The following is a 27,556-nucleotide window of genomic DNA, read 5'->3' on the forward strand; positions in this document are numbered from 1 at the left end:
GTTTGATATAACCGGCCTCGACGGACTCGGGGAGGACACTTGAACCGAAAGTGAGTATCAGGTGTTTCGTATTGATCTCTTTACCGTCTCGCCTGATCTTAATTCGCTTTACATTTATGACATTCTGTTCACTGAAACCCTCCAAGAGTTCAGCTTCAGTGAGCTCTAGCATGTCATCGTCCGAGACAACGCCGCGTGTGGTGTTCATGGTTCGGTGCGGAGTAACTGTTATTTGGGTCTCCCCAAATGAGACAAGTTTCGGCAGTTTCTCGTACTGATTCTTATCGTGGAGCTCCAAGAGAAGATCACCACTTGTCATTCTCGACGCCTTATATCCTGTTCCAAAAAATTCAGTTAAAGACTTCGAAACAAGGAACGGTGAAATGTTACGCACTAGTTTGTCTGGGTTTTCTGAGTGGATTACATGATATCTAGGAAAGTTCTGGACTTGTCGTCCGAAAAACTGAAAGAGATCTTCGGTGCGCCCTCGTTTGTGAGGGCGATCAGGGAGTTTAGGAAAAGCGTTTTCCATGAGTACAGTAGGGTTTTCGGCCGCGATGCCGACCACCCACCATGGAGCCCAACAGGGGGACGTGACAGGAGTTTCTGCTAGAGAAACCCTGCCAACGCCAGCCGTACATCGCTGCTATAACCAAATACAGCATAACCAAGGCTGGCTAGCTACACAAGGTTAACCCTTGCCGCCAGGAGACTAGGAAGTTAGCAGAAGTGAAGAGAAGACAGGAAAGATGAAAAAGGCGAGAGAGAAAGACGAAGATTGGAGAGGAGGACAGGAAAAGGCGACTGCCGATTTCCCCCGGGTGGGTCAGTCCGGGGGTGCCGTCTATGTGAAGCCGAGGCCGAAGAGGTGTGTTGCCTCCGCCGGGGGGCCTTAAAGGTCCAAACACCCAGCTTCGGCTCAACCCCCAGGATCCCCTTTTCCCCAGACACGGCTAAGCCGCACACGGCTACACGCGGGAGGGTCCAACCCTCGTGTGCTCGGGTACGTGGTGTCGCAACACACCAAACGCCTGCTGACGCAGACGCCCCTGCGGGGTGAAAAATCATGCATTACTTGTAATAATAGTCCTAAGGCTTTTGTATGGGGCTTATACTAGCTTCCATTTAGCGATATGAGGTACTGCTGTGTGATTATTGATATTGTACCAACACAGGCAAAGCTTGACAAGCAGGCAAAGACTGCAGCCAAAAAGGCTGCTGAGCAGGAGCTGCTGCGGCCTGAGGAGGAAGGCACAAACAATGAGGCCACTGTTTTGGGCCTCGAAAATAAAGTGACTCATCTGCAAGGTCTTGTAAAAAGGCTGAGAATTGAAAGTGTCGACCTCAAAAAACTTAACAAAGAACTCCAAAGAGCTCTATGTGCAAATATCTTTGAGACTGGTATGTATGTTTCATTATAGTGCATCTTCGAATCCAGTGTCAAGTGCTAGTATCTGTTCCTCAAAAAAAGAAGGGTGGTTTAGACATCTTGCAAATAAAAGCATTGATTTTGTCATTCATAAGAATGGGCGCCTTTTTGTAAAGGGACACAAAGAGAGACACAATTCGATATCAATTTGGACTCACAAGGTATTAGTTAAAAATACACATAAACTATTTGTCAATGTAACAATAGTAGTTTGATTGTTAAAATACAAAATAAAAGCAAAAGGTCAATCTTTCGAACTTGGTCCCATAGCCGCAGTACCAGCCCATTAATGTGACATCACAAATTCCCAAGTATTTTTTGACATAGCAGAGTGTGGGTGTAGGCCAGCTGGTGATTCATGATTTTGGGAAGTTACTGCAAGCAAAACATGAGACTTGAAGAAAGGAACGACACGAACCGCTTCGTGTCATCCCTTTCTTCAATTCTCGCGTTTTGCTTGTGGTAACGTCCCCCCCCCCTAAATTATTTTTTGACATTTGGGCCTAGTTGGCTCAATAAATATTTGTGAAAGTTGCCAATATCATTCTTTACCTCCTTTAGAATACACTTTAGTGCATTTTACCCATAAACAATTATCTAGGCGCTAGAAAACACTCTCGAAATTTGTGGAATCAGGGTGAGTTTATACAAGAAGTTCAAGGCATTGTTGCCACCAGTCTAATTTCTGCAAAATCTGGCTTATCAAGCATTCTCTTATGGTAAGGGTGACACTTTTTGCATCGTAGAAAGGTAATTTACTAATACAGAAAATAATTATTTTTCTCTTTAGTGTATCTCGAAGGAGTTGCCGCCATAAAGCTAAATTTATAAAGACAGCAAGAAAATATAAACTTCACTGTGTAAGAGAACGTGTTAATTTTTTCACAAAAGCTGCGGTGTAGGGATGCCAGGGAGTGCATGAGCTGAATTGCAATTGTAAACATGTAAGTTGCCCGAATGCTTGCTTTTTTTTCATTAAGCTGTTTATGTACTTGCTGTTTGTACAGTTTTTGTTTCTTCTATATACAAGAAATCAGCAACGTTGAAAAGCCACAGGCTGAATGTTCTTTACTGCCTTCAACAGGGCAGCAGAACAGTGCGCAAGGACCAGTAGCAAGCGAGGCTTTCAGGATGGCTGGTGCTGGCCCTAGCCATATGGTTACACCGGCCTCCTTTTCAAGCCCTAGAGATGCTCTCTGCACCAGCGTGTAAATATAACCTAATTTTTACATTCAAAAGGTTCCTCACGAAGCTTCGGCATTGCAAACTATGAGGCCAGAAGTGCAGATCCCAGTGATCATTGTTTGTAAAGTGCTAAACAGGCATGTACGAGTTGCACAAGAAAAGCAATTTGCTTCATTGAATATCACCAAAAGCTAGCAATGCAGTTGAGTGCTGAATACTTCCAAAAATATTAGAGTAGAACACTGATTATTCGAAAAACTTATTTCACGCATTTGTGTGTGTTGCCTACTTGTCTCGTCCTCGTCAGCTCGTGCTGTTATTTGCTCAGTATGATCCTTTCACTTAAATTAAACGTTACTTGACATTTTATTTTTTCTTACAGCCTAATGAAAAGGTGTATGTTTTTCACGGCAAGTGGGTGGGTTGCGAAGGAATTGGAAGGAGGTGTGGCGATACAGTCCGATGTTATTAAAACGATTGTATTTACTTCAAGTGCTTGCAAAATGAACATGCTGTCAACCTCAATACCATATCGACAGTAGTCAATTACTCTGTGAAGCTGTGGGTATATAGTTAAAGATAGCTGATTTTTAAAACTAGACATCTCAGCATACGCAGAGAAAAGCTTCATTTGTTTTAGCACCCTTATTTTGCCTTATTTGTGCTCTAAGATATGCTAATATAGAACAGCAAGGCCTGTATAACGAAGGATATTTTGGGTACTTATTACTTCTTTTGGCTACATGTCACTCCACTCGAATGTGTCAGGATACTGGTACACCTCGAGAAGGAGAGGGCAGGGGAAAGACATTGCTTGCTCAAACTGGTCGAGGCAATGTGAAAGAGCCTATGCTGTGGGGGCAGGAAGGGGGTCAGCTTGCATTTTGGCGTTGGCATTTCGCAACGTTGAAGAATTTGTGTCTAAAATTGCACTACTACTAAACCCCATAAAACATGTTTGCTTCAGTTTGCTCACTGAATGGAAGTATACAAAGCCACCAAGGCGTAAATTTTTCGTTCTGGCCCAGAAGGGCCCCAACAAGACCTATGTAGCCTGTATTTTTCACTGTCTCTTGCATGAGCAAGGTGACCTCTTCGTTACTGATGTGGAAACACGACCTGATATTTCTTGTGCTCTATGTTATCACTATTTCCCATCACACATTTGTCATTTTCGTGCTCTTTTGCTATCTCTGCTTTGCAGCTCGCCACCTACCCTTTGTAGCATCGCCAGTGGCAAGTGCTGAAGTGAGGCTAGCAGACCAGGCAACCATGCCTCAGGGCATTTATCACTTGTCATACAACTGTATTGCAGATATTTGTTGGCTAAAAGTGGGAGCCTATGAATGCAGAGTTTGACATGAGATTAAGTATACAAATAATGTGAATTTCAGAAGGTCTTGCTCATCAAGATATAATTGATAGGAAAGTGACCACTTTTCCTTGCAACTACTCTGTCTTCAGATGTCCAGACAAATTGTCAGTGCACTTTTCGTGTTCTGATTTGCAGTCGTAAGCAGCACCTTCTTCTTTGGTATTAGGTGCATGCTCATTCACAAAGAGCGGCTTTCTTTTTTGCAGATCAAGCACTGAGCTGTCCAACGTAATTATTTTTACTGTGATAACAGCACTGAACTTGTTTACTAAGAAGCGCACAATTATGTTTTCATTTTACCATGAAATTGTGCCCCTCCTTTATTCTCCTCAATGCAGTAAATAGTTTTGCTATTTTGTTTTCTTTGTTATGGCCACTGCAATATATACCCTTGCATTTTTTGCTGCAGTTGATGCAGCTGAAAAGAACACTGCAGCTGCCATTGCAGCTGCCCCTGCAGGTAGCCTGGGCACTTCAGGATTAGAGCACCCACCACAAGGTCTCTACTTACATCCTTTCTATTTCCCTTTCGTATGCGCATATCACATTGCCTGTAAGGCCTCATTCACATCCCTATTATTTGCTTCGTCACAGCATGATCAAAGGAAAATGACATGCCAGATATGCAACATGGTAGCATTTGAATAGGCGGGGGTGGCAACGGTGCCAGTACTGGCAATAATTTTCTACAGCGTTAGCCAACTAATCTGACGCTTCACTGGAATTTGAATACTGTGTTCTAGCATTTGTAAATATGACGCGAAGAGGCCTTTTTTGTAAGTTTACATATACCTGCATTCGAGAATATTTCTTCATTGTGTTAAGCATAACATACACAATATCTTCAATGTGGCACATTGGAATTGAACTGGCAACTGGCATCACGCTCTGCTTGAGGTTGTCAGTAGAATGGCAAGCCACAGTTTCATTCTCGATCTTACATACATAGGCAGTACATGACAAGCTTGGAGAGCTGGTACTTAGTTTCATAATCTGACTTAAGCTGCACCATGCCATGTGGCATGGTGTTCAAAATATCTTCAGTTTGTGTTTAAGACAGTTGCAGGCGGAGCGAAAGGAGGCTGACGAAGGGCAGAGAAACAAACAGTACGAGCACTATGCTATCAGCTCACATTTATTAAAGCAACATGTACCCAGAAACCTATCAGATTGTCAACTTTACATGTATTAGGAAAGGGACTCTAGTTATGAAATTCCTTTTGCTCGGCCTTGCATGGCTTATGCTTTAGCACATTGGTAGTGTAGAGCAGGCTCAAAGGTACCTGCTTTGCTAAGTGAATGTCATACCTAATGATGAACTCTAGCTCTGTGTAGATGATGAACTGCTAGCTATATTGGAAAACATAAAGTGATGTATGCTTCACCCTATAAGGGCAAAGAGAACCTTGTCTTTTTTAGTTGCCAAAAACCTTCAATTTTATGACAGTAGTAACTTTACAACACTTCTCTGAAGTGGTGATGCCAACTCTTGCCTTCATTCTAGTCGAGTCACACACCCTTGTCATTGCTTTGGGAGGGCAAATACTTGGTGCAATATTTTTAATAGCAAGGAAAGTTTTTATTCACAATGTAGCCAACTGCAGGAAGCCTTGCTGCACACTGTGCATTACTTGTGCAACTGCAAATTGCACAGATAGTACGAAACTATTATGTTATCAGAAGTGGACCTGGCTAGAATTACACTGGTTTAAGGCTTTGCTATTAAACCAATCCTGCCAAGTCCTTCAATTCTATAAGTAGATAAATTGTACCATATTAACGAAGTTTTGCTTTATCTTGTGTTGTTTTGGTCTTTGGAAAGCGGTGTTAACTCTTCCTGTCATATGTGTATCAGTCCGTACACCTACCATTCTCGTGGGTATTGAGATCACCGATTCTATGCTGCATAAGGTTATTAGTTTCATAGTGATGCAAGAAGTTCTGCTCGGCAACTTTTGCAATCTGCATTCGAGTCGTCTCAAGCTTTAATGAGCTGCTCCAGAACCTGCAAGTCGTGCTTTAAAGTCGTTCTAAAGAGGCAGCAGTGCTGCTCCAAGAGCTGATCTAAAGTAACTTAGGCTACTTCCCATACTACAAGCTTGTTTATACCTTTTAAAAAGTTGCATCGATAGGCTTATATAAGTTTTGATGGTTTGTTGGTGCTTGGTGCATTTCAATAGGTAATGCAAAACATTCTTCTTAACAGCCCCTGTTGAGGATGGCCAGCTCCCTGTTGTTGGCACTGACAACCGGTTCCTGGTACAGCCATCTAAAGGTGAACCGAAATTTTTTTTTGTCAATTAAGGTTGATTTAAGAGAGCGGTTCTTATCCCATGTAATTTGTAAGAATGAACAAAATTGATTGCAGTACTTAATCATGTAAAGAACATGCTGTGTATATATGAACCCCCCATAGGATGCTAACAAAGATCTTTTTTATTACTTTCAATTAACAATGCACTCTGCCTCCTTGCAGAGAGCTGTTTTTTGCTTTGTTCTACAAGAGCAATTTAACCAGTTTTAATGACTGTGATGAAATGCATCGTGAATGTAACATCTCTGAAAACTGTGAGACCTTCAGCGTGGTGCAGCATATGGCAATGCTTGATTCAATAGAGTGACAGAGACACACATGCATTTGGCAGTCTGTGAGGTTAAAGCCTGTGATGCACCCATTGTCTCGGAGGTAATGAACCTATTCCTGTGTGACTGTTTATGATGAACCTACTACGTGGTAGCTGCCACTACTGTCTCGTTTTTTTTAGCTATCACCACTCCATGGCTTTTTATCTGCTTTCACTGTGCCTCCATCTCTGTTGCAAACAGTATGACAGCAAAAGCACAATAGAAGCCTCTCTGGCTGGCATCACATGGAGTGAGGGACATGCTCGTTTACCTGTTCCTGCTAGCTCTTCCACTCTGTGCACTCCAGATTGCAATTTGTATTGGTAATTGCTGTGAAAGAGGATGTTTGTGACATATCTGGCAAGAGTATTGCCAAATAATTTTTTGCCTCGAACGAATTCACCCTCAAGTTCACAATGAATATTATTAGAAAATGTGCATACACTGTGTTAGTAAGTAAAGCATCCAAGGTTTTATCGGCTCCTGTGAGCTACTTATGAGCACCATACATCGTAGTTCTGTTAATTTGCTCTTATGTTTCTTGGGGGAAGTTACAGTTGCCACGCTTATTTTATGCTGTTTTCAGTTGAGTGGGATCATTTCAAATATGGTTTTAAATTCACTTTCGCACTCATTTATAACACATAACAGTATAGCAAATTTTTTATGAAAAAATTTATGATTAAAAATAAGCAACACACTAGAGTAGAAGTTCAAAGGAAGTGCATAATATGTGCCCAGAGTGAGCTGTACTACTTGATGTCCATATGTGTGTAATCTGTTTGGCACCCTGCAATTACTATTCCAGTAATTTTTGTTTTTGCAGCTCTTGAGAAAGATGCCCAAAAAATTGACCCCACTATTGGCACCATCAACGAGGCTGGAGAAGTAGGTGAACTTTTTGCACGAAAAAGTGTGGAAACTGAAAAATTAGTACACCACCTATATAGGAATTAGTGTGCTGCAGGCTGACATTCAGACACTCACAACACTGACTAGTAAGCAGCTTTCTTGTCTCTTCGCAGAAGGACAAGCAGTACTGTGACAGTAACATTGCTTAGCATTTCACAAAATCTTGTAATTGGCTTGATTGCTTCGTTTTCAAGTCGTTTGCTTTTCATTGCTAATTAACACTAGCAGGTTTGAAACAGCCAGCATTTCAACGGAAGCAAAATACAAAAATAGCTGTGTGTTTGCATTGTAGCTGCGTACGTCAAGAGCCCAAGGTGGTGACAACTAATCCAGAGCCCTCCACTATGGCATCCCTGATATCCCATGTCCTCATCCCATAAACCTCCCCAATCAATCAAGTACATTGCAGTCATGACCTCATCGTCCTCGCGGCTTTTAAATTTGTGCCCTATGTAACGACCATTTTGATTATGCAAAAAAAGAGGTGAGGCGTGCAGACAGGACACAAGAGTAGAGAAGTGGACAACACGAATGCTGACTATCAACTGAAGGGAGCACTGAGGCGAAAAAAGAAAGAAGACAGAAAATCATCTGCGCAAGCTCTGGAATGGTAACACCACGTGTCAGTCAGGTACATGTGCCGGTCTACATGAGAGGTAACTGTTAAGGTACTTAATCTCTTCCTTATGTAAGGTAATCGAAGGCTGACTCACGCACGCACTTCCACCATTATAGATATTCCACGCCTCTGCCATATCTCATGTTTCTTCATTCTTGTGCATGTACAATATCGCGCATTCATCTAACTGTGGCGTGCAGTTACAATCTTGGCAATGTAGGGAAAGATTAGAAGGCGATCCACCGGTTAACGACCTTTCATGTTCCATTAGCCTCTGATTGATACACCGACCCGTTTGTCTACGTAGAACTGCCCACAGCTGAGGGTCATTTTATAAACGACACCCATACAACAATCAGTAAAACTGTTGCTCTTATTGTGCTTGGTAAAAGGGAAAAAAACAAATATTTGTCCAGTGAAGCACAATAAGAACAACAGTTTTACTGATTGTTGTATGGGTGTGGTTTATAAAATTCCCCTCAGCTATGGCCAGTTCTACGTACGACAAACGGGTCGGTGTATCAATCAGAGGCTAATGGAACATGAAAGGTCGTTAACCGGTGGATCGCCTTCTAATCTTTCCCTACATTGCGAAGATTGTAACTGCGCGCCACAGTTAGATGAATGCGCGATATTGTACATGCACAAGAATGAAGAAACATGACTTATGGCAGAGGCGTGGAATAACTATAATGGAGGAAGTGCGTGCGTTAGTCAGCCTTCGATTACGTTACATAAGGAATAGATTAAGTACCTTAACAGTTACCTCTCATGCCTGACTGACACATGGCGTTACCAATCCAGAGCTTGCGCAGATGGTTTTGTGTCTTCTTTCTTTTTTTCGCCTCAGTGCTCCCTTCAGTTAATAGTCAGCATTCGTGTTGTCCACTTCTCTACTCTTGTGTCCTGTCTGCACGCCTCACCTCTTTTTTGCATAATGAATCCTTACCAACTAGCTCAGCTTCCTGTAATTCTAAAATCATTTTGACCCCAGTAATTTACATTTTCAGCTAGACACGAGCCAAAGGATTTAATGGTGAAAATGCATTCACCTAGGCAAAAAATTAATGATTTAAATCCCTAAATCACTCCTTATCAGACAAATGTAGGTTGAATTACTGGAAGTCAACTGAGATGTGGTCACTGAGGCGTCTTCGTTGCCGTACTTCCAACCACACTGTTCTAAACCTAGTGATCTTATGCTTTCTGATTTGTATGAGAAGCCACTTGCCACCTACTGGGTGAGTAATCTATTTGAGGACACGACTTGGAATCTCCATAAGTATTAACAGTTTCATTCTATCTCTCTAGGCACTTTACTTCGTCCACGATAACCCCACTAGCATGTACCTAGCAGATTTATTCCTAGGTATCAGCTTTCAATCTAGTGCTGGGGATGAAGCCGTACATTTCCGTAGCCTCGTTACATGCCGACCACAGTGACTTGGAAATCGTCACTTTCTTTAATGCCATGGAATTCTTTGTATATGGCATGAAACAAGCATTCTTGGTCAATATAATCTGTGAAAAAGACACATAGGTGCTGCCAATGGTCAGATGCCATTCAGGTGGTTGAGTTTCTCCAGCAGGTGGAGCTCATGATGAGTGAGAACCCTAAAATATAGATTATCGTCATTGCCAAATGACTCTGCCAAGTCAATATTCAAGCCTTCTGTGCATGTTTTCATTAAGCGCCACTCCTAAGTAACACGTTCGCTTGCTCCCAAAGTGCCTGTGCAACCACAACATGTCTGGTTGTGAAATTCTTTGGTCAAGCCACCCTGTTCTTAATATCTAAACCTGTACTCTGCTATGTATGTCAGGCATCACTGAGTGGGAGACTAATCCAGCAGTCACACAATGAGAAAAACTCATTAAATCTATTACTGTGGCAGCAGTACTCAACGTCAATGTCCATTATTGGATGTGGGCATGCAGCTAATATCGAAGCTGAATTCAATCAATTATTGAGGCTGAAGGCAAATTTAACAGTCTTATAAGAAAGGAGCAAAAAAAAGCACTGAGTTATTTACAAATATACCAAAACTCGTCTGAATATTGTTGCGATTTCTGAAACCGTCATTGTGTCCTCAAATACCTAGTGCACATGGTATGTTCAAGGTCTTAATTTTAATATTGTATCCCTATGTTGTCACACTACAGCATAATGCATTATGCTTGCAGGTGTACCTTGGCCATGGAAATTACGTGGACAGGGACACATGGCAGCGGCTACTAGCTCTCCCTACGGACTCTGCCTTCTGCAAACAGTTGGCAGTGCGCCTCTGGGGGAGTGAAATCCTCTGTCAGAGGAGTCTGACAGGCTCACTGTCAAACCGGGCCATATCTAAAGGGGTGACAAAAGTATTTCCGGCCCTTTCTCCAGTCAAGGTGGCGTCAATGTCAGGTGAGTCCTAAGTCATCTACTTGTTAAACTCGTGGTTTCACTGGTCTTTGAAGTCAAGATTGCTCTAAGAAAATTGAGCCTTTTTTTCCTGCCCTGGTTATGAAGTCAATATTTTTCAATCAATTGTAATGAACTTATGCATCATATTCCAGTTCTTAATGCTGATTTTAGATATTATCTAACTTTGTTGTGTAGGGGCAATTATTCCAAAACGAAATAAGAATAACATACTAAGGTTACATGCCTCTATTTCGAAAAAGATGGCAAAATGAAATTTTCAGAATAATTTAAAAGTAGCCTACATAAGTACCAATATAGTATATTGAACTTCACTTTTTCAGTGTGAGAACACAGTTATAAGAAAGGAAGTAAACATAAATGAATTTGGAGTCAGCATGCATTAAAAATTTCCTTGCGAGATATCGCACACAACCTAAATTTTCATTCTACCTGCTCCAAGGGCTATGATATCAAGGCTGGCAGGTTGCAAAAAAGTAAACAAAAAGAAATAATTGCAAAAAGCAAAAAAAGAAACGCAAAAGAACACTCAAGATGGAGAGACATATGGGTAGACAGATAATTTTATTTCTGAACCAAATTTGATGAAACTGCAGAGGGTTGTTCAGTTTCTTGTGCTGATTGTAAATATTTATTTATATTTAAATATGTCTAGTACCTCAGATAACTGACATGTAACAACGCTGAACCTTATCATTCGTCCATTGTGATCAGTGACAGGTCTTCACATATACCTGCTACAGTTGCGTGTAAGGCTTTCATGCCTAATATTTGTCCTGGAGAACACATAATTTTGTACTATTTGATGGTTTACTGCACAACACATTTACTTTAAACGTGTTCATTTGACTTCCATGGATGCGTGGCGAACTCGTGTTGACATATCGCCAGAGTTTGCACAGAGAAGTAGCAGCTTGATGACAAGGCTATACTTCCACTCACCTTTGTGCATTTCTACTTCCCCATTACATAGTGAATGGAAGCACGGCCTTGCTATCGAGCTTCTGCTTGTGTGCATGAACTGTGGTAATACTTCCAACCACTAGCAAGGCTTTTGCCGCCTTCAAGCTCACAATGGTGAATATTATTATGTCAAGTGGTAGGTCTACGCTGTCGGAACATTGTATTATGCTCGCTTTTTATTTCTTTGCAGACTCCTTTTTTCACTTCCTTCAAGTGAAAAAGTGTCCACCGGAGGAGATACAGAAAAGGCACAAATGCCTGCGGCAATACCTGGCGCAAAATTGTGCTGACCTACGCCGCTGAGCTGGGCTTGTTTTCATTATGTTTGCATCAGTGGCATGCCATGAAATAGTTGTGTGATCATTCTGAAATATAAAGTATTTGTCAACTTGTCATATTCTTTCATAGAGACATGCTAGGATAAATGTGTGTTATAGTGTGTTCTTAATAATAAAAGAAAGGCAGCTCTTTATGATGGAAACATAACTTCCAGCTTTGTGTTTTGGACTTTTAAGCCTCTGCAATACCTCTTCTCAATGACTTTAAAGCAGTGAACTCGGCTAAGGCGAATTTTCAAATATGATGAGTAAGTTGAGTGTGTCTAGTTGGTTTCCCAAGGGCCTAATGTAGAAAAAAGTGCACTTGGGACAAAGTGTAACCAATGTGCCTTTCGGATCAGCTGAACCTTTGTAGTCTGAGTTAGCAAAAGCTTGGCTTTCACAAATTACGTCCACTTGGCGAAAGGAAGAGTACACTTGGCCAATGGTTTTTATCAATGAGGTCTGGTCTCGTATCGTCAAGACTGCATTCGTCTTGATGATATGCGAACGACTCTGCCAAAATCGGTTTCTATGCCCATGGCAACCACCTCGTAGCATGTTTCTTTTGGGATGCAATTTGGCGCAACTGACACACCACTTTCATCACAGCAGATGGTAAAATATCTGCATTGTAAACATGCTTAAATCACCACAGTGTGGGGCCTGCTGGTGACATACCTCTATTAATTTAACAGCTCACAGTTTACCCCTATATTTAAAAAAAATGCTTTCTAATGATGCGATATGCTTTTTTCTAGCTTTGAATGAACCACCAGAAGACATGGGGCAGCTGATGGCAGTGCGACCTGCTGCCAGCAGCGTGGCGAGATCATCACCATCATCATCAGCAGCAGCAGCCAATTTTATGTCCACTGCAGGACGAACGCCTCTCCCTGCGATGTCCAATTACCTCTATCCTGCTCCAACCAATTCCAACTAGCGCCTGCGACTGAGTTTCCCTTCTCTTAGCACACATTCTCTCACCCCAATGGTCCAATGGTTATCTAACCAGCGCATTACATGACCTGCCCAGCTCCATTTTTTTCTCTTAATGTCAATTAGAATATCGTCTATACCTGTTTGCTCTCTAATCCAAACCGCTCTCTGTCTGTCTCTTAAGGTTATGCCTAGCATTCTTCGTTCCATTGGTCTTTGCGCGGTCCTTAACTTGTACTCGAGCTTCTTTGTCAGTCTCCAAGTCTCTGCCCCATATGTCAGCACTGGTAAAATGCCCTGATTGCACACCTTCCTTTTCAATGATAGTGGTAAGCTTCCAGGCAGGAGATGACAATGTCTGCCGTATGAGATCCAATCCATTTTTATTCTTCTGTGAACTTCCTTCTCATGATCAGGGGTCGCTGTGATTAGTTGACTTAGGTAAACATACTCATTCATAGACTCTAGAGGCCGACTGGCGATCTTGAACTCTTGTTACTTTGCCTGGCTATTTATCGTTATCTTTGTCTTCTGCACATTAATCTTGAACCCAACTCTTACACTCTCTTTGTTAAGGACCTCAATCATTTGTTGTAACTCGTCTGCATTGTTGGTGAATAGAACAATGTCATCAGCAAACCGAAGGTTGCTGAGATATTCGCCGTCGATCTTTACTCCTAAGCCTTCCCAGTTTAATAGCTTGAATACTTCTCCTAAGCACACAGTATTAAATAGCATTGGGGAGATTGTGTCTCCTTGTCTGACCCCTTTCTTTATAGGTATCTTCCTATTTTTCTTTTGTAAAAATAAGGTAGCTGTGGAACCTCTGTGGATATTTCCAAGGTATTTACGTAAGCGCTCTGCACTCCTTGATTATGTAATGCCTCTATGACTGCTGGTATCTCTACTGAATCAAATGTCTTTTCGTAATCTATGAAAGCCATATAGAGAGGCTTATTGTACTCTGCGGATTTCTCGATAACCTGATTAATGACATGGATGTGATCCATTGTAGAGTATCCCTTCCTGAAGCCAGCCTGTTGCCTTGGTTGACTAAAGTCCAGTGTTGTCCTTATTCTATTGGAGATTATTTATTGTGATTACATTATATAATACTGGGAGTATGCTAATGGGCCTATAATTTTTCAATTCGTTAACATCTCCCTTTGTGTGGATTATTATAATGCTTGCATTCTTCCAGTTTTCTTGTACCCTTGCAGTCGGTAAACACTTCGTATAAAGAGGAGCCACTTTTTTAAGCTATATGTCTCCTCCGTCTTTGCTTAAATCGACTATTATTCCATCTTAACCTGACGCTCTTGCTCATTTCATGTCTTGCAAGGCCCTTCTGACTTCATCGCTAGAAATAGGAAGAGGTCCTGCATCCTGTTCAATACTGTTTCTAATTGAAGTATCCTGACTCCTCTGGGTACTGTGCAGGGAAGTATAGAATACTTCCGCTGCTTCTACTATATCTTCGAGATTGCTGATGATATTACGCTGCTTATCTTTCAGTCGATACATCTTGGTTTGTCCTATGCCAAGTTTCCTTTTCACCGATTTCAGGCTGCGTGCATCTTTACGGCTTCTTCAGTCTTTCTCACGTTATAGTTTCGAATATCCCTTATTTCCGCCTGATTGTTCCATTTTTGACAGTTCCCCGAATTCTATCCTATCTCTTGAGTTAGACACTTTCCTGTTTTGTCGTTTCTTTATTCGGTCCTTTGTTACTTGGGAGAGCTTGCCTACTGGTTGCCTTGGTGCCTCGCCTCCCACTTCAATTGCTGCCATTCCAACATGGCAGCCTCCCGAATGGATGTTGCGTGGAGGTTAGCTAATTTCAAGTTTGCTTGCCACGCCATGGATACAGCATCTTCAGAGGCGCATCCCTTGCCGAAAATTCCGCAACCCGTCCTACGTGAACAAGAAATCTAATGGAGCTGTACGACGACGAACAATTCCTCAGTCGCTACATATTCACGAAGAACGTCGTGCGACAGCTTCTCTCTATGTTGCCTATATGGGAAAGCGGGGACAAAAGAGGACAGCCTCTGTTCCTCCCATGCTGCACTTGCTGATGGCTCTGAGGTTTTACGGCGCTGGCACGTTTCAGTCACCGGCCATCTGGTTCGCATTCCTCAATCGACAGCGTGCCGCGCAGTAGCAAAGATGACTCTGTTCATCTAGAAGCACCGAAAGAACATGCACAACACACCAGCCCGCCCTCTTATGTGCTGCTTTAGTAAAAGTGCTGCTCAAGTATCCCTAGCAGTCCCTTTCGTGCAAGAGACTGCTTGAGAACTGTTTTAACGTGTGATGCAGGTGCCATGTACAGGGTTGTCCATTCTTAGTGTGAACCCGGCTCACTGAGGCCGCACTCCGCGGGGCGCCAGTGCATCCGGCGCATCGAAGTAAACGGCACAGGTGCACACGGACCTAGGGTAGGTGCTTCGCGTTGTGTGCTACATTGCCGGAACTCTTGCTTTGCTGTAAAGTACACTTCGCTAGACTCAGGTGACTGAGTGCCCGAGGAAGCGTTGCGGGAAAGCGCGGCTCGCTCACTCGAGCATGTTCCAGCTGGTTCCGTCTACAGCTTGTGAACAGCCTGCTTTATCAATATACATAAACAAGCTTCTCACTACAAAAATCACTTAGCATTTTTTAATAAGAGATGAGGTTAAAATAATCATTTTCGCGCTCTTTATTATGCTGGGGCCATTTTATTTTACTCTCACAGCACTTGGTGCAGTGCCTACCGAGAAACCTATTAGATGCGCTCTTCTTGGTTGGAGTCATCACGTGACGAGCCTAGCGCGCTGTTTCGTGCATGTCTTGATGCTAGAACGAATTCGCTTAATTCACTTAAGATAACAACCGAAACCCGCAATAGATTTCACAGAAAGTTGGAGAGTGATTGTTCAATCATGCATCATCTTGTTTGCCATCGATTTTGCCATTAAGCGCTGGTACGTGTCCATGGAGCGCATTACGCGATGTACGAAAGTGCTCTACCCGGCATAGCAACTTATTTGACCGGCAATTCCACCTCCCCCTTTTCATCTTTCTATATCCTATAAATAAATTCATTTTTGTTGTCACAGTTCGGGTAAAATTACCGAAGCGGTGCCGGTCCTTTGACGGCTGCCTGACGCAGAAAGTCGTATTCTCATTTAGAGGAATCTTCGGTCAATTATTGTATCACATTGATTAGGTGGAGTAAAACATGTGGCGTCGACATCTTTTTGTTGTTGTTGTTCGCTTTTTTTTCTCCTTGGAGTCAATGCTGGGAGTGAATGCACGCTGCATGCGAATGCTGTTTCTGTCCACATTGAATAGGTAATTGGAGTGGAAAATCTATAATCTACATGTCTGTTTTCTAGCTTAAATTATGTCTTGCCGGGTAATTAAGTCATTTTCCGCTTCTATTTCATTTCTGTACTTCCTCGGAATAGGCAATGGGCATATTATCACTAGCATATAATAATTTGTTAATTGTGCGGTATACGTCTCAAAGCGACACATGGCCTATGCGTTACGCTGTAGAGGTGGGCACCGGATAAATTTGGAGAGTAGAAGGAATTGATTTCTTTTTTTTTTTCTTTTAGGGGGTAGGGAGCTAGGTTGAGTGGGTAAAACTCAAATATGAATACGACACAGGAACCCTTGCCGCGGACAAGCGATGCTGTTGCCGTCGAGGGGAAGTCGCCGCTCCGTGTATTGGACGAACGCGGCCACGATAATTAAACCGGCGGTCATGAGGCCGGCCCGGTGTCGTCTGCCGACAGCATGCCGGTGGTCTGCAAACGGGCTGGCCATTTGCAAAAGCCAAGCCCTGCCCAAGCCAGACTGCTCTGATCGGGCCGGTCTACTTTTTAACTGACCATGGCCGTCAGCCCAATCTACCGCCGAGCCCCCCCCCTCTTTTTTTTTTGCTTAGGTCATACTACCGCATCTTAGCTTAATTTGCCGATGCGGTGCAGCCAGCGGCTGCTCAACTGAGTGACTGGCCGCTCACGAGCTAAAGATTAGGGGATGACTCGTCAAATCGAAAGACACCAGCGGTGTCGTTAAACGCATTTCTGTCGACTTGCATGATGAATTGCATTTTGTTCGGTTGCTGGTTTCGTACATCGTGTAAAGCGCTCCATGCACCCCTACCAACGACATTAACGCGTCAATAAGAGAGTCGCGAAGCAGCGGATGTCACTTCCTAGTTGCTGTCGAAGTAATATTATCGCCCTCCTTAATGGCAAAATCGATGAAGAACATGATGATGCATGATTGAACAATCGCTCTCTAACTTTCTGCGAAATTTATTGCGGGTTTCGGTCGTTTTCTTAAGTCAATTAGGCAAATTCGTTCTAGCATCAAGACATGCACGACACGGCGCGCTAGGCTCATCACGTGATGACTCCAACCAAGAAGAGCGTGCCTAAAAGGTTTCTCGTTTGCAGTGCACGAAGTGCTGCAAGAGTAAAATAATATGGCCCCAGCCTAATAAACAGCGCGAAAATGACTATTTTTACCCTCATCTGTTATTAAAAAAATGCTAAGTGATTTATGTAGTGAGAAGCTTGTTTATGTATATTGATAAAACAGGCTGTTCACAAGCTGTAGACAGAACCAGCTGGAAAATGCTCGAGTGAGTGAGGCGCGCTTTCCCGCAACGCCGCCTTGGGCGCTCAGTCACGTGAGTCTAGCGAAGTGTACAGCAGAGCAAGAGCTCGAGCGCTGTAGCAGACGACGCGAAGCACCTCCACTACTCCTTCGCTTCGATGCGCCGCCGCGCCGGCCGCACTGGCGCCCCGCGGAGCGCGGCCAAGGTGAACCGTGTTCACCCTTAACGCTCGGTTTTCTTTCGCAGCTTCCTCTTTCCACATCTGCTTCAGGTTGTTCCAGCATTTCTTCAGTTGGAGGTGATCGCGCCGCATAATGCCGTGGTTGGCATTGTATTGTTTTCCTATTTCTTTCCATGTCTCATTCTTCTTGGTCAACGACGCGACACCAGTTTTGTTGCATTCTACATTATGCTTGTAGTCGTTCATCAATGCGATCAGCAGGCTCTTTTCGTCGTCTGTAAAATTGGGTGCCGTCTTGTGTTGCGGTGCAGTCTCTTCGGGGGAGAGCGTACGTGAATGCGACAATTTAGCGTGAAAGCCTGTTGAGAGGACAACAATTTCGTACCAAATGCGGCGCGCGGCAGTCACGCGAGCCCCACAACTTGTTTTCCTAACAGACGACACTTTTCTAGCAGACGACACGCGCTATCAAATTGCAATGTCTATCACTGTGCCACACTCTCCCTCTCGTTGTTCTCGACAAAGCCTCCATGCGAAGTAGACAAATCATTCGCACGTGTCATTTTTTTATTTATTTATTTTGTTTTTCATCGTGTGTTGTCACCCATATGGGTCCGGACAGGGGACTCTACGGCGCTCGGTACTCCTCGTTCGCAGCACATGTTGCTGTTTTTGTTTTCTTGTTTGTGACTCTGGCCTAGCGCGTTCGAATAGTCTGGTCTTTTCTTCAAAGCGTCACGTAGCCCGACCAGCACAAGGGCCGCCGCCTTTCGGCTGGAATGCCTATAGGCGAAAAGGGACGCGCGAGGTCCCTCAGAAACCGACCACATGGCTCGTCTCGGCCGCTTGCATCCGGTTGCCGGCCCAGACAGCGCACGAACGCCTCGCGGCAATCGAGAACAAAAGCCGTCGAAAGACCACCATACGAACCAACCATATCGCTCGCTTCTCTATGGCCATTTCTACAAACGCGCAACAAGTCCTTTGAGTTAAAAAGAAGCTAAAACCGAAATAAATGTGACTATAAATGTTCTTAGTTTGCACTCAAATGTACTGTCGTGTAAAAGTGGAGCATCGACTATGTCCGCTTCTTGCTTCGGGCCGACTTCGTCAAGCCCAAGCACGATCCAAGTTAGATCTCTGCATTCGGGGCTTAGTGACAATTGCAGTGGAGCGCGCTCAATTGCCAGTGAGTGACAATGCCAAGCCACACAATACCATAGAATGGTTGCACAAATTATGCCCAGGGAAGATTGCAGTTAAGTAGCAATATATAAATAACTTCAGTAATGTGAATATTTTTATGCAAAACATGCACTCGTGACAAAAGCCTCACCGGTACTGCACTGTTTCCTTGATGAGGAACTTTGCCTTGTCTGGGATGACAAATTCATCAAGACCGTCATACATTCCAAAGTCGTCATCATAAACCTGGTGGAAAAGTAGTTTTACCTTGTATCTGCCAGTTTTACAATGATTCAATAAACCAGACAATACGGAAATAAGTGAACATATGAAAAGAAGAAGCCATATGCCATTCTGAAAATGGTTAATAAAACAGCCTCCTTCGTACAATGTATACGGGGGTTGTACAAAAACCCTACTTGCATATTAATCGTACGCTTCATAGCGGTGCATGATACGCCAATTTTAACCGCTTCGGATGCGTTATTAGCCGCAGTTTACAAAATTGTGGTATAATTTTTAATGCTGAATTATTGAGTTGTAAATGTGATAGCCCATTTTTCTGGAGTTCTGCAATTTTCAGTAATTCTTAATTATTAAATCAAGGCATATAACGAAATTCCGCTTGCCACAGTCATTAAATACTCACTTGTTTTTTTTTGTTTTTTTAAGGTACAAACCTCATCAATTTCGGTGCAATGGTTGCCGAGAAAAACGATTTCCCCCTGTTCCCATGTATTTAGTTAGCAGTCCCCGAGCTAAAGCTTCCTCTTATAATACGGGTGTCACACGGCGCACTTCTTATTGCGATTAAGCCTGGTCCGATCGAATTTTTTGGCTCCTTTGCGCAAGCTGCGCGTCGAGAATTTAGATACGGATTGGGCTTGATCGCAATCAAAGGCGGTCGTGTGACACCGGGATCAGTTCATATCGGTTAAGACTAATGCAGAGTAATAGAAACATAACTCACCTTCAGGCTCATTCCGGAGAAGTCCAGGTCTTCAAAGACTTGCTTTGTCTAATGTTCTCGAGGAAACTCCGCTTGGTGCATGGCCCGCAGAATGTGACGACAATATTTTTATCGCCGTAGGCGACTAGGCATTTGGAACCCATCGGTGAAGAGGTTTACGAATGAGGACAGCGTACGAAAAGCATACAAGGAACCACAACGTCAAAGAGAGCTGAACTCTAAAAGTTGTTGCAGCTCGGTTGAAAGCGCGCGCGCACTGAATTTTGGCGCGCGGTTGCGGAGTAACGGGGAAGCACAGTTGCCCGGCAACTGACTAACGGGCGCGCGCGGCTGCGGAGCAGCACCCAATTATAAAGTCAACTAAACAAATAAAAATGAAAGGAAATAAAGTGTCACAATCTAAAAAAAATTAATTATTTTTTAAGTTACTGTGCGTGTATTTCTGCGACGATAGTACAATAATTGCCGCTTTCCGCCGCATGCCGCCCGCACGAGCCCGTACCAACGCCCGCAGGCTGCCTGCCTCCCCGGCTGCGTCGCGTCGCGCAAATTGATATAATGTTATTTCCGGAGTCAGCGACAGTCCAGTTTTCGTTTGCAAATGTGCTGCTTCTGTGCTCTCTGTGAGTAGTCAGCGTATTCGGAAGGCCGTGTAGTGTACAGTCATTCGGTGGCGGCAGTGCGGTGTCTGTGCGCGCGGTGAGGGTGCGCGCGCGTGCGAATTCGAGACTTTAGAGGCTAAGTGCATCTTAAGTGGTTAGGCCCCAGGTAGCGTCTATCTCCACGTCTGTTCGTTGCTTTCTGTGTCTGTGACCCACAATTTCTGCTGCTTCAATCTTAGTATAACATTTCTCATTCGTGACGCTAGCCAATTATTGTTCGTGACCAAATTTCGCAGTGGTTCAGGTAAATTGCGTGCACGCATATTAAAGCAACAATGGACGTAAAACACTGCCCAAGGTGTCCTTTTTCATCTTGTCAGTTTACGAAAATCGTAAGTCATATAGGATTATTGCACAGCGCTGAACCAAGTTTTAGCATATTTTGTGGTATTGGCGGATGTGCGAATACTTACACTAATTTTACCTCGTACCGGTTGCACCTGTATCGTCAGCATAGAGATGTGCTCGAGGACAGTGGAAATACTTTTTCATGCTGACATCTTGTGGCACCCAAGAACGCGTCCTCTTTACAGTTCAACTTGGGACTATTCATCTGAAGTGAACCGTGCAGAAGGAACACATGTGAACAGTGGTGGTGATTGTGGACAGTCAAAGCAGCCATCGGAGAAGCAGAGTGCAACGTGGGGCCATGGCCTACAGTCTTTTCTGCAGGAAGCAAAAACTACAGTGTGGAACTTTTTTTTTCAGTTATTGAGCGACATAACTTGCCGCACGCTGCAATTGAGAAGTTGTTCTCTGAGTTGCACCTGGTGTTTGAGGAGTTGCTTAAGGCGCACGCAAGTGAAATTGCAAGTACCATGCAAGCATCAACACCAGGGTCCGACCTAGAGGATTTGCTCAAGTGTAATTTTGTTGATCAAATTTTCAGTGGTATCACCGGCAGACGAAAAACAGAAAAGTATGCTCAAGATAATTATCCTTACATAGCACATGAGCAACAGATCATTGGACAAAATTCGAGGTATTATGTTCCATTGCCTAAGCTTCTTCTTGTGCTTTGTGAAATCCCCGATATTTCTGCTCACCTCACTACACCACAGCTTGATAACCATGCACCCACTGTGTACAGGGATTTAACAGATGGCCAGTTGTATAGACATCTTCTGTCACTCATCTCACCAACAGCCGCACACAATATTGTTATTTTGTTTTATTCGGATGAAATATAAATCGTAAATCCTTTGGGTGCCAAACGGGGCATGCACGATCTTTTGGCCGTCTACTGTGTTTTACTAAATCTTCAAGTCAAATATAGGTCGCAGCTTCAGAACATCTATCTAGTTATGATTGTGCGTTACAGTTACATTAGCTCTTATGGCCTGAGAGCAATTTTGCAACCACTGGTAGATGATCTGAAGCATCTGCATGAGCATGGAATCAAATTCTCTATGAGGGGGATGGAAGAGCATGCTCAGGTACTCGTTTTTGGCTTCTGTGGAGACAACTTGTCACTCAACCGCTTGGGAGGGTTCTCATGCTCCTTCAGCAGTGGTCGAGTATGCAGATTTTGTATGGTGTCTGCTAAACACCTTGCGGACAAAACTAGCGATGCTGTGTGCCAAGCACGTACGGCAAGTAGGCACCAGCTCCACCTTCAAGCACTGGCTGTTGTGGGGTTTCTGGCTCTCGCGGCGTTTTTCGGGCTCTCGCGGTGTTGTGTGGAGGTCATTGCGTTGTGTCGCCGGGGGCTCCGTGTCCCTCTCCTCCTTGCCTGGACGGGGTGGCAGCGGGTCATAAAACACTGTCGCTCTGGGGCCCGATCCCACTGCGGTTCCGTTCGAGAACCAGTTCCTTTCGCCTCCTCTAATTGGCCGACCGTCGTCACGTCCGGCGTGACGAAAAACTTCCGGAGGCGGCTCCGCAGTTTTCGCCTGCGTCACGGGGCGTGGCCATGGCGCCGAAAGGAACCGTTTCGCCGGCCGGCACAAGAACCGCGCCGAGTAGGTCCACTTCGCGGGAACCACTGTAAACAAACTTGGCGGCGCCCATGACTCCGTATCTTTTCGCGGCTCTCTGCGGCCGCACTGGGCAGAGACGACCTAGAAACAGGGAAGATGCCTTCAATCTGCCGGAGGAGGATTTCCGCCGCCATTTCAGGATGAGTAAGGCGCTGGTGCGTAGGCTGTGTGCTGATCTTGAGGGCGAAATCGGGACGAAGGGGCCGACCGGACTGCCGACAGAAGCGAAAGTTCTCTGTGCGCTTCGGTTTTTTGCGACCGGGAGCTTTGAGACTTCTGTCGGAGTGAGGTGACCATCCAACTCTCGCAATGCTCAATGAGCCGCTGCATCAGCGCAGTAGCACTAGCTCTAACTCGCGTAGGCAAGCAAAGAGGGTGGGTAATCTTTCCGTCCACGCCAGCGGAAAAGCAGCAGGCAGTGGCAGAATTTTTGTACCGCAGCCGAATTCCTGGTGTTGTTGGCTGCATCGATGGAACCCTCGTTGCCATCAGTCAGCCCAAAGGCCTCAGCCCCGGTGAAACGCAGGCATTCATGACCAGAAAGGGCTACTACGCCCTAAACACGATGTTGGTAAGTACAAGTCTGTCCACTCGTTAAAAGCAAATCATAAATCGCGTATTTCAGCCGCCTACATGTTTTGCGTGCATTTGTATGCTTAAATTTGAATGCACTCAAAATCGGAGTGAGGAGACGTCATTGACATTGTCGGGTAACATGTTAACGATACCTATGAGAAACAAATTCTGCCGAGGTTTCCGCATTACTTTAATATATTGCATTCTGCGTCGCAATGCGGCTATTGTGGCCCTGCATGAAAGACGTTAAAATTAGTGTATATAACAGGGATACTCGGCAAGGCAACATATAGAATGTCACCTTCACTATCTTTGCAAAAACTTAACATGAATAGTTACTAAAATTATGCTCATATCATGTTCCAACAGTGCGCTACTTTTATGGAAATTTAAGAGTGCATTACAGCCATGGCTTTTTTCTACCCATTAGTTTGTCTCCAGCATGTGTAATGTTTACACTACCTTTGTATATTTGCAGGTCTCAGATTCAAAACTGAGAATCCTCGCTATTGATCCACGGCGACCAGGATGCACTCACGACGCCTTTTGCTGGAAACACTCATTCCTGCGGAGGAGAATTGCCGAACAAGGGCTACTTCGTCCTGGGGAGTTTCTGCTTGGTGAGTCGTCTTATCCGAAGCAGGCAAATGCAGAGACTGAGCACGGTTTTATTTTTATTTTTGCACAGGTGGCAGTGGCTACCCACTTGAGCCCTGGCTGATGACCCCTGTGCCTGGCCATCCAAGCCTCCAGACACCAGAGGGGGCTTACAATCATGCACACTCTTCAATGAGGACAGCTGTGGAACGCTGCATTGGGGTGCTGAAAAGCAGATTTCGGTGCCTTCAAAGGTATCGAACTCTGCATTACAGCCCCAAACGTTCAGCTACCATTATTGCAGCATGTGCAGCGCTCCACAACCTGTGCCTTGAAGAAGGTGATCCTTTTGACGGCTCGTGTAGCAGTGACGACAACAGCGACAGCGAAGATAGTGAGCAGGAGGATGACACTGCTGCACAAAAGGCACCGCCATCTTCCACTCGCTCCACACTAACGGAAGCTAAGGCGGTGCGGTGCCGCATTGTACATTTTTTCTCCCAACCACGCCTTCAGCACACTGCTTATTTGAGGAGAGTGCGTCAGCGTGTGATAAGGCAGCTCGCCAGGCAGAGACAACACACCTCACAGTGATGCATGCACTACGGTGACTCAAATCTGTACTCATACGCAAAAGTAGCGATTTGTGGAAGTCTTATGCAATGTGTTTGCAGCTGGTAAGGAAATAGTAAAGAAGGCAGGCCGTTCAATTTTTATATCCTGTGATTTTTCATGATAAACAATATCAGGTGGCTTTCCACTACACTATAGCATATATGGTTTGGCTCAGATTGGTGGGTTGAACTTCCCCATACAATTCAGTCTTTGAGAGATGTCATACTGAAGGGCTCCACTAAATGTTTTTTAACGTGCACTGACATCTCGTGCAGTGCATGGACCTGAAATATTCCGCTTCCATCGAAATGCGATCTTTGTGGGCACGTTCAAACCCACGCCTTCCACATTAGCTGCCGATTACCGTAACCACTGAGCCTCCGCAGCGGTGATAATTTATATGGAATGCATATAATTGAATACCATATTTGTAAGGTGCTTTTGTTTTGCTGTTAGCTCTTTTATTTATTTTCATTCCCTCATTTTCTTTACGAAGCAGTCAAGGTGACATCAGCTTTTCCCAAGAATGTCCGGCGTATGCATATGTTGTCGTGTGAGAGTATCGGCAATGTTCTGTTCAGTAACAATTTATACTGCACTTAATTGCAATTCATATTGTTGTCTTTTTTATTTGTTTAGATCTCTGAGTGCTTATTACTGTTCTATTTTTCCATTTTTAATTTGTATCCTTGAGTGTAGAAAACAGTTTCATCTGTACCGTGCTGTTTCCCCTGTGCACATGTTGTATGGGGCCCTGAACTTAGTCAGGTGCAAGGCTGCACCTTTTGTTTGGGGTCCTTTAGTTTCTATATAAGGAAACAGAATAAACTTCAACAACTTCAACCTCAACTTTCAGCACTATGACTGTTGTTTCTGGTCCTGTTTTCCTTTTGCATATGAGTTATACCATTGTAGTAATAGCTGCTGTTAGAAGACCTAACACAACTGCCTAGTGTGGTATGAATAATTGACACTGAAAATAAAATCTTGCTTGCGGCTATTTATGATGTACTGAGCCTCTTCATCAGTGGTCATCTTCGGCACAATCTTGGTAGAAATGAATAACACTGCTACAAAATGTGCTCGACTGAATTATTAAGACAAGAGAGCATTCTTTGTAGCCAAATTATGTGATATCACATGGTGCTTCTTGATGACTTTGCTACTTATACAAAACATCACAGTGGAACTTGTCTCTACGCAATGCCTACAGCAAGAAGCTGTGGCCAAATGTATGCACTACTGCCATAACATCACAGAGTATTTGGCTGAGGTACGATAACACTGCGAAAGAAAATGATATAGTGAGCTAAAATAACAAATTGCAGTTATTATTGGTTGCACACTGCCCAGAGACTATCACAGCTGACAGGATTAACTGCGTCATAACATCACAGAGTATTTGGCTGAGATAGGATAACACTGCGAAAGAAAATGATATAGTGAGCTAAAATAACAAATTGCAGTTATTATTGGTTGCACGCTGCCCAGAGACTATCACAGCTGACAGGATTAACTGTGCTATAACATCACAGAGTATTTGGCTGAGACAGGATAACACTGCGAAAGAGAATGGTATAGTGAGCTAAAATAACAAATTGCAGTTATTATTGGTTGCACACTGCCCAGAGTCTATCACAGCTGACAGGATTAATAATGTAAAATAAGGGTAGTCACAAGAAATGTACACAAAGTAATCTAGGCTATTTTGGGTAATATGACATAACAAAGTGATGCAAACAGAAATGAATGAAAGGCAAATATTCTTGCCTACACACAAGATGAAACGATGGTCTGGAGTAGGAGGTTTGGATAATATAGCAAAATAAAAAGATGTAAACCAAAATGAATAAAATTGAAAGAACTTTACACACAAAACTTCAGTTGTCTGGAATAGCATAATAAAGTAGGACGGCAATAGTAACATTTAAAAAGAACCTTTAGAACTAGTAATGATAGAAGTGGAATAAAATAAATATCCATGACGCTATTTCGCTGGAGGTTCAGCACTGATAGGGGCGACGGTGGACAGCCACTGCACTTGCTGCAGTATCAACTGCCCTGTAATTGCTAGCCGCTCCGCTGCAACAACAATACGAGCCTGGTATGCAGATTCGTTGGCCAGTGTGTTCTCTTGAACAGCTCCCATCCGCTGCAGTGCAGTGGCCTGGCGTGCTTGCGAGTCAGCCAGTGCCTCTGTAGCAGCAGCCAGGCGATGCAGGGCAGCTGATTGGCCCAGCATCGTCTCTGCCTCTCGCTGAAAGGTTGTCGCAACGGCACCCACCACGTCTTTAAGCTGCTGCACTTCCTGTTTGTAGAATAGCACTGACTGTTATATTACTCTTTCTTGCTAACAACCATGCAGCAAATGGAATATGTACATGCAGATTTGATTTCAGCTGCCAAGTCTAAAGACTGTTTATAGCCAGCAGCAATTTCCGGCAGGAAATCTTCAGCAGCTGGCCTGCGCGATGGTGTGCACCGCTCCTGTTGCTGGCTTGTCCCTGAGGATACCCACAGAAAAGACATTGTTGCAGCGCTTCACCTATGCAGTCTAGATCTGATCATCAGATAGCGGTTTATACAATGGCATGCAATAGGGAAGCTTGATATCACTGGTGACGAATCGTGTGCATTGCTGAACTTACGTGACAAGCCACTCGTACCGGGTCGATCTCCAACAGAAACACGTGATGTATGTCGTCGCCCTCGTGGAGTGGCTTGGTCAGCAGGAGCTGTGACGGGCTGCACCGCAGTTGTTGGAGTGAGCTGGGGGCTTGGAGCACGCCCATCCAGGGATTGTGCGGAAGACGGCAGGGTGCTATCCTGAGCAGACAAGACCACCACAATGAGCAGCGGTACTTTGACTCCATGGTCTGCTTCAATCACCTAAATAATTAATATATAATTGTAGCAAAGTGTAAAATGAAGGAGAACCAAATAGGCTACGTTTAAGTAAATTTTCTACCTCTTCCTACTCTCGTAGCACAGAGTGCTCCAAGCTGGCGTAACCAGCTTACTTGATATAGAAACTCTTCTTCAGCTGTCGTCGTTTCTCCTCTTCCATCAGGGATGGGACGCCGTAGACGTTTGCATTTAGGGAAAAGACTTTATGTACACAATATTTACATCGACAGCTATTTACAGTGGGTCTGACGTATCAACAAAACATAGCCGATAGTGCATAACACCGTTCGTACGTCATGACCCTTCGGTTCCACTGGGACCGGCGCCTTAACTCGGCAGAGCCGAAAGTGCAGAGCACCTTTCCTGCGCCCGGAACCCCCGTGAGAGGTCGGGAGCCAGGTTTTAACCCTTCCGTTGCGCCTCCCAAATCCCCTCACGGCAAATCACGACACCCCAGTGACCTGATTGGGTCAACTG

The 27,556-nt window shown here is 44.1% G+C and overlaps 1 protein-coding gene across 1 annotated transcript; it reads left to right on the forward strand.

The window, feature by feature from the left end:
- Positions 1 to 1,133: 1,133 nt before the first annotated feature.
- On the forward strand, positions 1,134 to 24,174 carry LOC142574918 (uncharacterized). The gene is made up of 8 exons (XM_075683911.1): positions 1,134 to 1,308; positions 4,399 to 4,449; positions 6,196 to 6,264; positions 7,441 to 7,502; positions 10,330 to 10,552; positions 22,747 to 22,955; positions 23,439 to 23,580; positions 23,649 to 24,174. Exons 1-8 carry the CDS (start codon positions 1,134 to 1,136, stop codon positions 24,149 to 24,151), a joined length of 1,434 nt encoding a protein of 477 aa, XP_075540026.1. The 3' UTR covers positions 24,152 to 24,174.
- The last annotated feature ends 3,382 nt before the right edge of the window (positions 24,175 to 27,556 follow it).

This window comes from Dermacentor variabilis, chromosome 3, assembly GCF_050947875.1.
Source record: "Dermacentor variabilis isolate Ectoservices chromosome 3, ASM5094787v1, whole genome shotgun sequence".
In the NCBI taxonomy this organism is placed as follows: domain Eukaryota; kingdom Metazoa; phylum Arthropoda; class Arachnida; order Ixodida; family Ixodidae; genus Dermacentor; species Dermacentor variabilis.